This window comes from Rhagoletis zephyria, unplaced genomic scaffold (genome assembly GCF_001687245.7).
Source record: "Rhagoletis zephyria isolate East Lansing unplaced genomic scaffold, Rhagoletis_zephyria_1.1 Rzeph_scaffold_07576, whole genome shotgun sequence".
Classification (NCBI taxonomy): domain Eukaryota; kingdom Metazoa; phylum Arthropoda; class Insecta; order Diptera; family Tephritidae; genus Rhagoletis; species Rhagoletis zephyria.
The window spans coordinates 453-12,094 of NW_016164659.1; the positions used below are offsets into that span (position 1 = coordinate 453).

Consider the following 11,642-nt stretch of genomic DNA (forward strand, 5'->3'; position numbering starts at 1 on the left):
TCGGAGATTTGCCATTGCCTGCCGCGGGGCGACCGCTCTTAGAAAAAAACTTTTTTGTTTTATCTATGTATGTATGTAATACACGAAGGGATTTTTGGTTGAGGATAAAAAAATCTAAATGAGATGCCAAATTAAAGCGCTTGGTCTGTAGATATGCAAACTGGTTTTAGTTTTTCGATGCTATAATATCCCCACTGTTCGTTCAATTTTCCAAAATGATACGTCAAACTAAAAGCCTTCAACTGTAGATGTGCAATAAGGTTTTACTCTTTTGAGAAGAGTTGCCACCTTTTGAAAAATTAAATTATTACAAACTGGGTATCAAACGAAATGGTTTTGAAAAGCTTTGTTTCTTAAAAATCATATTAGGTAGGACAAATATATATCACCATGTGGGTGCCAAACGAAAGGTGTTTCAGAAAGTAGTAGTTTGAAAATATTTTGGAAAGGGTTGCCACCTGCTTGAAATGACGAACTTAGTTTATCTACTTATACACAAGTTATACAAAATATTAAAATATGGATATCAAACGAAGGAGTGTTAAGAAATCTTTAATTTGAACGCTAAGAATATTTTTGAGGTCTTGGAAGAGGGTTTCCACCTGTTTAAAAAGTTAAATTCAAATTATTTTATAAATTAAATGGATTATTAAATTAAGGGTATCGGAATGAAAAGTAAATTTTCTCATTAACGTTTAGTTATATTGAATTTAAAAATGTGGAAAAATCTAGCGTTTAGTTTCGCAACAATTCGACCTTAAACTTCAAAATCAGTTTTCTCAAAACCCTGTTTTGTAACATACGACATCCGTTTTCTGAGGCGACGGTATACATATTGAAATGCATTTGCAATGCTAAAATCTCCTCTAAAAATACTTGCAGCCTTCTTGGGTAAGCATTTTAGAATGCCTTCACTTAATAAGGCCTCAATTACATTTTGGGTCAAAGAACTTGTTTGACGGGTTTTAATTGTTTGCACGTTACTGTATATGCATACATATCTACCAAGTATGTATGTATGTAGGTAAGTGCGTATTTTTGGGTAAATGTTAGCATGTATCTACATAATTACATACATAAACTTCCTTATATAATTTTTATGCCAATATGATTTTTGAAAGAAAAGGGTGACAAAGAGAGTCAATATACTAATTTCTAAGAATTATTATACATTACTAGGTTTTCCTTTTGAGCTTTTATCTATTTTTAAATAGCTTGCGTTGGCAAACGATGGATTTTTTTATATAAAGGAACGTTTACAATTTTAGCTTTGTGTTAAGAAGGCTGTTCTCGGAAGATACCAAAAAATGTGAAATTTCTTAAGCGGCGGCGATAAAAAAAAATAAAAATTAAGATGTGTCTTAAGAGCATTGATGAGGCTTTTTTGTCTCATCCACTCCTTAGGCGCAGTGCAGTTCCCTGATGGAAGTACAAGAGATTTATTCGTTCTTCGACAAGAGCTTCGTTCATAGATACTGCAGTGGTATTTATGTATATGTTGAACTGAGCATCTAGACTGGTGAAAACCCTTAAAGAAGACCAAACGACTAAGCTGGTTGCACTCAAAAACAGGGACCGTAAATAATAGTTTCTTTTTTTTTCAACAGCTAAACTTGGCCAGATATTTTTAAGTCGAAAATAAAAGACCTTTCCTAATAATAAACAAACCTCTTATCCAAATTAAACAAGTTTGGTATCAACTGAAAGTGGACTAAACTAGATTTAAAACTGAAATATTTAAACGAGGCAAGCCAGCAGAAAGCCAGCTAATGAAAAATATTTAAATAAAAAAGGTTTTTTAGTTAGCATAAAAAAAACCTTGGGTTAGGTATATGCATATCTTTTCTATTAGAAATGGTAGCCTTCGATCGTTATTTCTGGATCGTTAATTTGGAAAAAGCGGTTTGTCCGGAAAGGCTTTTATTTCGAACTTAAAAAATATCTGCCCAAGTTTTACTGTTGGAAAAAAATAACTGCTACTTAGGTCCCTGCCCAAAAGGCTTAATGGTTCCCTACAGCGACAAGAAGTTAGACTAAAAATTTCATAGCTTTAGAGACTCATTGTTCAGGAAATCAGGTGATTGGGCTAATTGCCGTCTGATTCTTTTGGCAGCTCCAAAACACCAGATCCGGATGGCATCCTGCCCATTCTACTCAAAGAGGTTGTTAGCAACCTTGAAGCCAAAGAACTATTTGCTTTCCTCAAGGCCATGGAAGACGGGGGCGAAAATAGGTCCAGAATGGACTACAGTGTAGGCTCGGGGCCCCGCGGGGGTGTTCTCTGAGATGCTGAATGTCTCTCTCTTGTTGCGACCACCAAACTGTGCTAACATCTTCCAAGCGGAAGTACTAGGAATCGAGAGAGCAAGCAAAGCATGAGAGAGCTGACGAGTTGGCTAAAGTCGGAGCATTTCCAGACTAATCCGCAGCAGAGACAAGAACCCGTCCACTCGGACTCATCGAAAAACCTTAAAAACCTGCAAAACTGCGAGGAATATATGGCCGCAATATGATAAACCAAAGACAGGGGAAAGAAACAGGTTGAGAAAAGGTATAGTCAGGTTAACTGCCACGATAACGGGACATTGGTCTATTGGCAAACATGCAGCCAAAATGGGCCTCCCGTGCAACCCACGGTGCCGCAGCTGCAGTCTAAAGGAATGTAAGAAAACAGTCCTATACTACCTCTGCGAAGGCCCAGCATTTTCACTCATTGGACGTGTTCAAAGAACGTAGCGGTTTACCTCAACTACTACGAGACTGCTGGCAACTGTGGAATCCAACAATTACGTTTTAAGGCTTATTTTCACTATGTCATGGCATTTATTGTCTAATAAGTAAAAACACATTGTTAAGTATATCGGTTAATTTAGATTAGAGTAGGCCCTCATTCATCTATATACATATGTGCTGCCAAATCGGCTATTTGTCTGTTCTTGGCCCATAAAATAAAAAGCAAAAATATGGATAAAGGAGATGAAGGTGTGTCAAAATATATAGACCAATTTTGTCATCAGAATATGACATAGTGAAAACCAGCCTTTAGAAACGGCTTGATGAATATGCTGCAAAATTAACAGCTGATAAATGAAACAAATGAAGTTGCAATAAAAGGTATAATCCCGTATTCCTCGGAATAAACTAGTAAAACTGTGAAAAAATAAAAATTCGCTCTGAGCGAGAGAGTAACATTGAAAATTACGGAATCGATTTCTAGTAAAAAATGGTACCTTCTGCCAATTTCAACATAACCTCCAAATTTTGGTTGTAAATTTTTGCTTATTTTGTATGTAAATACAACCAGCTCATAGATGTACATAAATAACCAAAAATACTTTCAAATTCATTAGAATCCACTTAAACAAGTAATTAAATAATTTTCAACATGAGTTAGCACTTTTCCTTTGTTTACAATTTGTTTGCCAAACACACTACAGCAGATCGTTTGAAATATTTACCAGAATTTACCAGCAACAAATCTTCGGACTAAAACTGGTAACTTCTGACAGAGAGAAGACCCTATTTACTCTGTTTTTTGTCCTCTCAATAGTTAGATAACCGAGTACGGGATTGGTTTCCAGTAAAATCTGACTATTTCTGCTAGTCCGGACTCGTACGGGATCCCAACTAAATAAAGATAGTTGCGCCAATAATATTTCCAATTCAACACTGAGCTGCCGCTATGTTGAAAAGATCGTTCAATGTTATAAAAAGTGACAGAATGTTGCCAACTGTTGAGCTGAGCGGAACTACTCAACTGTGCGTTTCTAAGGGCCAGTTACTCAATGTCTGGTTAACACTAATCTCCGGTTAAACATAGTTATCGACGTTATCGACTCCCTGTTGTATGCATGGAGATTTTTCGAGGTAAGAAAACACAAACAATTGTTTATTGCGCAAGAAGCACTTCAAAATAAATGGTCACTTGTTTCTACGCAACAACGGGTAATGTGGTTATAGTGGCTTAAGAGGAATATAGAACAGTTAATCCTGAGTGGTACACAACCATTTGCTTGGCCACACGAATGGAGGAATAATGGAGGAATAATAACGAAAAATGACAAAAGGTCTTTCATCAAGCAAATGCGAGGAGCTCTAACACGCCTTATCGAACAAATTATTTTTCAAGCACTCAAAACGTGGAATTGACAGTCCTGACCAGGGCTGCCAATTTAGCTCTTTTCCCGTCAGATCTGGCTTTTTCGAAGTCCATTTAGCGGGAGGAAATGAGAAATTGCGGGAAGCGGGAATTCTAGCTTTTTGAGAAATTTTTTGACGGATTTTTAGCTTTTTCCCTTATACAATATAGTATATATAATATATATGATTACGGATTTAAAATTTTAGTTTTTAGTAACATCAAATATCGTAGATAATTCTACGTTCTCTAATAACACTACAATTTGGCTACTCTCTTTGTTGGATATTGTGAATGGAGCTTTTGACATGAAGAAGTATACCAGTTGCAGTGAATTTGAATTTCGCAAACAGCATAGGCGTTGCAAAATATGTACATAAATCATAACGTGATATTTAAGTAAAATGATAAAATCAAATTACAAGCAGAAATTTCGACCTGAGTGGTCTAAGCATCCAACTTTAAAGCCATGGATTCGGCAAGACAAGGACGACGAAGGACGTGCATACTGTGTTTACTGCAAAACCTCCTTAATATCAAAATTAAGCGACTTGCTGGCTCACGCCAAGACAAAAAAACATGAAACCATGAGTGGGAACATTGTAAATCAAACTAAGCTACCATTCAAACCTGCATCGTTAAAAGCAGCGGAGCAGGAAGCTAGTTTGGCGTTATATGTAGCTCAGCATAGCTCCATTGCGCCTGTGGACCATTTAAGTGAAATGTGCAAAAAAAAATTTAGTGATGCGATTGAGATACGGCTGCATAGAACGAAGTGTACAAATATTATAAAAAATGTGTTGGCTCCGCACTTTTTTGAAGAATTAAGGACGGACATCGGCGATTCCAAGTTTAGTTTGTTACTGGACGAATCCACTGACATTAGTGTAACAAAACTTCTCGGTAAGTCGGTAAAACATTATTGTGCTAGTTGAAAATTCTAATCTAAATTTTCTTCTATGTATGTTTAGGCATTGTCATCATCTACTTCAGTAAAACGCATAACCGAATTATATCTACGTTTCTATCACTAGCAGAACTGGAAAATGCAGATTCTGGTGGTATAGTGGACTGTCTGAAAAAAGAATTAAAAAAGCTTAAACTAAATATTAATAAACTTATCGGAATTGGTACAGACAACGCCAACGTCATGGTTGGTCGCAACAAAAGTGTCTACACGGAATTAAAGCGAGAAATTCCATCTCTAACTTTGGTCAAATGTGTCTGCCATTCTATCCAGTTGGCAATTAATCATGCTTCTAAAGAGTGCCTTCCTCACGGCCTTGAATTTCTAATTTATGAGACTTACAACTGGTTCAGTAAAAGTTCCAGTCGCAGATTACAATACAAACAGATTTTCATAAAAAAAAACATTGAAAATTAATTATTTCACTTTTAGCGGAAAAATAATAACAAGAATATCAAGAGGGAAAATAACAGCAGCAGTAACATGAAAACAACTGCAACGGAAACTAAAGTAGAAGCCGAATGCTATGCGAATGCCATCAAAAGCAATGCATCAACAGCAACAGCGATTGTTATTGAACAATGGGCGATATGCAAATGAAAATGAAGTGTGAAAAATATGGTATGTGCATACCATGATAGTGAAAAAAACATGTTCATACATGCATATGTGCATACCTATGAAGGCATATGTAGGTATGTTAGCAAAGATGGGAAGATGGAAATTAAATCATGTATACATTAATAACATGAAATGGAATAAATTATAATTACAATTAAATATGACAGCTGATGCTTACTACAAACCTTAAAAATATGTAAGTATGTATGTTTGGCGACTACAACACGTGTTAAAACACATGCAAAATATGTAAATGGTATTAAGTTTGTTTGCGTGAACGGAAGCTAGCCCCTGCAGAAAGTTACTTTTTTATCAACTTAGGTCTTGATTTCTCTAAATACCAACTGACGAGCAAAATAAAACTGACTTCGCAAGCCCTCATGCATATTTTCTTATTGTGCCTTTAGTTCACAGTATCTACAGTAATAAACCTTTTCGCAGTTTTTCACCATTTGGTCCCCGAGGAGTACTTTTGGGTTGTGTGCAGCGTGTTCGTTTTGCGCGCACGGCAACACTTACTGTGGGGAATTTCGCCTCACGATTAGAAAAAGTACTTTTCGAGGATAAAATATACACAATTATGTGTTATTTATGAACAAAATGTAGGTTAAGTATAATATTCATCTTTAATGTATGCTGATATTCATGCGTAATGAAGAAACTGGAAAACTCAAATCGTAATTATAGCATTGAATGGATTTTTCTTAAATGTAAGTTTAAAATAAAAAAAGTCCATTGTAAGATTAAATTTTTTATGAAAACCGTAAATTTTGTGAATTTATCAAGCCAAATTCTAAATTTCCGAATATATTTAAGTCTTTATTAGAATCAACGTATTGCAAAAATAGTAGAAATTTAAACAAATTTTTATTTTTGTTATAATCAAAATTTTCAAATATCAATTACAACAAGTAAAGAAGTATAAGTTCGACCGAAACCGAACTTTATATACCCGGCGCAGGTATCAAATATCGTCGTTTGAACTTTTTCTGAACTACCTTTGCATGATAAGTAGGGGTCTTTACCCGATTTCAAATGTTTTCGATAATACGCAGAGTTAGACTTACTGATATAATTGAACCTGGTTAGGTACAAATCGATTAAGTGGTTACCGAGGTACACCTTTGTAGTTATAAAGTTGGCGGTGCTGCGCCCAATTCCCAAAAGTCAGTTATTGAAATATCGGAGTTTTCGTATTTCGGAAATTTACCGTTATACGGGAAGAGGGAGTAATTTTAGTCGAATTTCAATAATTTTCAACAAATTGCTTTTCCGTACCAAGGATATTAAGTGCACCGAGTTCGGTGGAAATCCGAGATACACATTTGTGGTCATAAGTGGGCGGCGCCACGCCCATTATCCAAAAATTTATAATATTCTACTTTTTTGATAAGTGGTTATTGTATTCATCGATTTTAAGTGAATTAGCTCCAGTAGTTACTGATTTATTACAGTTTTCGTGTTTCCGTAAATTACCGTTATATGGCAGGTGGCCGTGTTTATTGGCCGACTTCAAAGATTTTCAACAGATTTCTTAGCTAGGCCCTAGGCAAGGCTCGTACCGAGTTTGGCATGTCATCATAAGTGGGCGTGGTCACGCCCATTTTCAAAAAATTTCTTAATAATACTATTTTTTACCAAAATTCTGCTTCACATACTAATTTTCAACAATTTGCATCTAATATATTCTGAAATATCGCAGTTTTTGCATTTTTCGAAAATACCGTTATATGGGAAGTGGGCGTGGTTACAGTCGGATTTCGCCCATTTTCAATACCAACCTACCTTGGATACATATCAAATTTTGTTCAGATATCTAAATTTTTGCACGAGGTATTCTGTACACGGACGGACGTACAGACAGACATGGCTTAATCGACTTCTCTTTTGATTCTGATCATTTATGTATACATTTGTCCATATCTATCTCGATTCGTTTTGGCTGTTACAAACAGCCGTTATGCGAACAAACTTAATATACCCTTGTGCACGAGTGCGCTCAGGGATGAAAAGTTTGCTTTGCGTGCTTTGGCTTGAGCAAACTTTTGGATGGCTTTGGACAAGGCAATCTGTGTGGCAATCCCGGTAAAGTATCCAAAGCGTTAAATCTTGTTTGAGACATGGTAGATCATAAATACGTCTTGATTAGCTTCAATTTCTAAAAACTTCGCTCCCCACTGGCAAATAGTGATGTGCTGAATTGCCGGTGCTCAATACTTTATAAAGATTTCGGTACCGAATACTTCCTTTACGGTACACAGTACAGATTCTATGCATACATTAAACCTTCGCCATAATCTGGTAGGTTCTGCGATTCACTTCCGAGTGAATTTCAATCTCATTGGTTTTGAATTCAATTTGGCCGGGGTTGAAATTCACTCGCAAGTGAATTGCAGAACCTGACTAAATATACATTTCTAGTTAACGGTCAGTATGCAGATCTCAAGAAAACGGTAAAGAAAAAATTGCCATTATTTCGCGTGTGTGTCCAACGAATTTTGACATCTGATACCTCACCAGCCTCACTCTTTCCTCAAGAAATAATGGAACGGGCATATATTTCTGTTGCAAGCATGGGTTGCCTTGTGCGCTTTTTCACAAAAAACTTTAGAAAACCGTAGTAAAAAGCTTAGCAAACTTCTTAAGAATTGCATACTGCCTCAATAAAATTTTACACAAGAAAATTTCTTATCCATTTATTGTACGTCATTTCATATGGAGTTTTTCTTTTCTTTAGAGCTGCATACTGGCCTTAAGAAAAACAAATTTATTTCAATTTGATATTTGAATGTATCTACATGATATTGCCTAAAATACAATTCGGCGTATTGATAGTGAAAATAAAGTCGACACTAAAGTTAGTTGGAGCTTATTGACACAATTTTCAGCAGAATATCTTTAAATACGCTGCATCGTCTTTATTTAGACTATGAAAATATTTCACAATTAGTACGAAGACGATGCTTGCCCAAAAGTTTTAAAATTTGTACTGAACAATGAGGAAACCACAAATCGAAAATACTGCCGTCGCAAACTCTCATCACCTTTTCCTTATCGCAGCAGTAAAATAACATTTTATCAGTTTCCACCTTCGTAGAACTAAAACTCATGAAAAATGCTTTGACGAATGAAGAAACCTTTCAGGCCAACAAAGATAATATCGTCCGATTCATCTACACTGAGGGGAAAAAATATTAAAATTAAATAGAAACGTAATTGATCTTACTATAAACGTCAACGAAAGTACTGTATATTGGTAAATATTCAATTCAATTACGCGCATATTAAATGACCGCGTTCATTCTAAAAAAGCATTCGTGAAGTGAATAATCAAGACAAAAACTAAAAAAAAAAATATTTAACTTGCATGTTGCCTGCAGTGGAATTCGAACCCTGACCATCTCTGGATATCAACAAATTGTGGCATGCATCTTTGCGCACTCAGCTACACCCAGGAATATAAATTTGCTTTCAAATGTTGAATATCCATCATGATTCAACAGCTACAGGTTGTACATTTACCGTTGGTATGAACTCCTTGTGTCATCAACATCTTTATATATTCATATTCGTATGTATATGTATACCCTGCACACCAGGATTTCATAGAATTCTGAAAGGTTTCACAATTTTTTTAAGAATTTTCTTTAAGAAATCGTACAGAAATTTCTTACTAGTTCCTGTCAACCGCTTCATATGTTTTTCTCTAAAGATTTCTAAAAGAATCGTAACAAATTTCCGACACTCTTAAAGATTTCGAGAGCATTTGTTTGCAGGGTATATATATACGGATATGTAAGTAAAGCAAAACAGGCGATAATTTGACACAAGCGTGCTCATAAGAAGAAGCATAGCTTCTATCGCTATCACCTGTAATTTTTGCGCCTTGAATATCCATCAACACCACAGCACGCGATTTGTACGGATAAACATGTACTATGTATGAATGTGTGTGTTATTACCGCTCTCGGAGCGGCGCTCTGCATGCTTGGTGTGCGTATGTCAGTGCTGCCAACTATTTTGGAGTAAAAAAATCCAGATTTTTATAAAAACCCGCCAGAAAAAGCTAAATTCCACAAAACAAAAGCCGAAGAATAAATAGGTTCATATTAATTTAATTTTAAGCAAATCATTGGAAACATTACTTGAAATTAAAATTTGAAATCGAATAATATAGAATACAAGTTATGTTTAAGCAAAAAATAAAATTCAATTCTCATATAAAAATTTAAGTGTACCGTTATTTTCTTCATGATCCAATGATCGGATGTAAACCAAATAAGTATGGGACCACATATGAGTTACCGCCTTTTCTTTAAAAAAATAATTATAGAAATCGGTTAACGTGGTCCAAAGTTATGCGGTGACATATGTACATAACAAAAATATATTGCAACGAATTGATGGAGGTTTCGAAGTCGGTTAAAAAGTTAATATAACTTATGTATGAAAATTTCAGTCGAACGTTATTTTTTAACTAAACTTTCAGTTTTCACAAAAGTTAGGCAGGTTACAACTCATTTATAATTTTATATAAATTATCATCGGACTGATTATTATAATCGATACTCTCGTTTTCGTATGCCTTATTTGTTCCAATCATCTTTAAATAACTTCTTGGAATTTCATAGTCTGTGCAGCACTTATTATGCCTTTTAAGACCGTATCTGGAAATTTATGTTATTTAATATAAAACTTCTACACGAGTTGTTTATAAAAATTGTACCTTATACTTAATATAGCATTTATAGTAATTAAGTGTATACTGTTGCGTAGCTTTGTTTTCACCAAGTTTAGCTGACTGAATAATCGTTCCACGTCTGCATTAGACCAAGGTAGTGAAAGTAAATGAAGTGCAAATTCCGCCAAATCGGAAAACAATTTGTTACCACCTGCATCCGTATAAGTTTGAACTTCTGCCCAAAATTGCATTGTATTGCTTATATTATTCCATTTTACAAAATTAATTCTATTATACTGAATTATAATTTTTTCTATCATATCATCACTGTAATTAAAATGTTTTAAAACATCTTCTATCTCCTCATGCGATGCACGTAAAACATTGCCCACTGAAAACATATTAACTTTTTTAATCGTATCGAAATTATCTGGTAACCTGCAATAATAACATTTTTCAAATAATTTTATATTAATACGTATGTATATGTGCATGTTACTATTATACCTTTGTTTTAGTTGGTTGATAAGCACTACTACAAAATTTGTACATATTGTTCTTATATATTTTTCTGATTCCTCGGTTAGCCCAGAGGAGGATTTCATCTCTAATATTTTCTTTTCGAAGTTATATCCCAAATAGCAACTTTTATTGATATATTGCTCAAAATCAATCGAGATTACATCAACATCATTATCTGGGCTAATGATTTTACTTTTTAAAGAATTAATTACAACTGCAAAGTCTTTAAGTAATTTCGTCGGGTCAGTATTGTTACTTTGAAAGCTATTATTAAGAGCAAGTAACTCGGCAAGTATTGGCCTCAAAAACAGAAGGTAGAGATAATTTCGTTCATCTTTATACATTTCGTACAGAATTTCTGCTTTATGACATTTTTCAGAATTGCTAGTAATACCAAAATGTGTCTTCAACTCCAGCCACTGCTGTAGTATTCGCGATACGGTCCCTTCAATTGAAAGCCATCGTGTGTCGCTAACTCTTGGAATTTTTAACGGCTCCTTGAAAACAAAAGATAATCAGGCAGGTTCTGCAATTCATTTCCGAGTGAATTTCAATCAAATTAGCGTTGAAGTCAAATTGACAGGGGTTGAAATTCACTCGGAACTGAATTGCAGAACCTGCCTGTATATAATATAATTGCATTGTATTTTTCCTAATACTTGTATATGAACATATGTTAGCTTATATTTACATTTTCATCGTTGATTAGCTGA

The 11,642-nt window shown here is 34.9% G+C and overlaps 2 protein-coding genes across 3 annotated transcripts; one reads left to right on the forward strand and one right to left on the reverse strand.

Moving 5' to 3' along the window:
- The first annotated feature begins 4,725 nt into the window (after positions 1 to 4,725).
- Positions 4,726 to 5,705, forward strand: LOC108374302 (uncharacterized). The gene is made up of 3 exons (XM_017630277.1): positions 4,726 to 5,041; positions 5,110 to 5,291; positions 5,538 to 5,705. The coding sequence occupies exons 1-3, from the start codon at positions 4,726 to 4,728 to the stop codon at positions 5,703 to 5,705; spliced, it is 666 nt and encodes a 221-aa protein (XP_017485766.1).
- A 4,466-nt stretch (positions 5,706 to 10,171) lies between these two features.
- Positions 10,172 to 11,385, reverse strand: LOC108374303 (uncharacterized). Of its 2 annotated transcripts, XM_017630281.1 has the most exons (3): positions 10,915 to 11,385; positions 10,453 to 10,845; positions 10,172 to 10,393 (listed from the first exon to the last, which is right to left on the reverse strand). In XM_017630281.1, exons 1-3 carry the CDS (start codon positions 11,271 to 11,273, stop codon positions 10,237 to 10,239), a joined length of 909 nt encoding a protein of 302 aa, XP_017485770.1. In that variant the 5' UTR covers positions 11,274 to 11,385; the 3' UTR covers positions 10,172 to 10,236. The 2 variants fall into 2 exon arrangements, with proteins under 2 accessions (XP_017485770.1, XP_017485767.1); XM_017630278.1 differs by having other exon boundaries at positions 10,453 to 11,385.
- Positions 11,386 to 11,642: the final 257 nt, after the last annotated feature.

Excerpts from the sequence above, each read along its gene's own strand:
- LOC108374303 (XM_017630278.1), bottom strand. The coding sequence starts at position 11,273 with ATGTATAAAGATGAACGAAATTATCTCTACCTTCTGTTTTTGAGGCCA. Across the intron at positions 10,394-10,452 it reads AATGCTATATTAAGTATAAG|ATACGGTCTTAAAAGGCATA; the intron begins GTACAATTTTTA and ends ATAAATTTCCAG.
- LOC108374302 (XM_017630277.1), top strand. The coding sequence starts at position 4,726 with ATGAGTGGGAACATTGTAAATCAAACTAAGCTACCATTCAAACCTGCA. Across the intron at positions 5,042-5,109 it reads TAGTGTAACAAAACTTCTCG|GCATTGTCATCATCTACTTC; the intron begins GTAAGTCGGTAA and ends ATGTATGTTTAG. Across the intron at positions 5,292-5,537 it reads CAGACAACGCCAACGTCATG|CGGAAAAATAATAACAAGAA; the intron begins GTTGGTCGCAAC and ends TTTCACTTTTAG.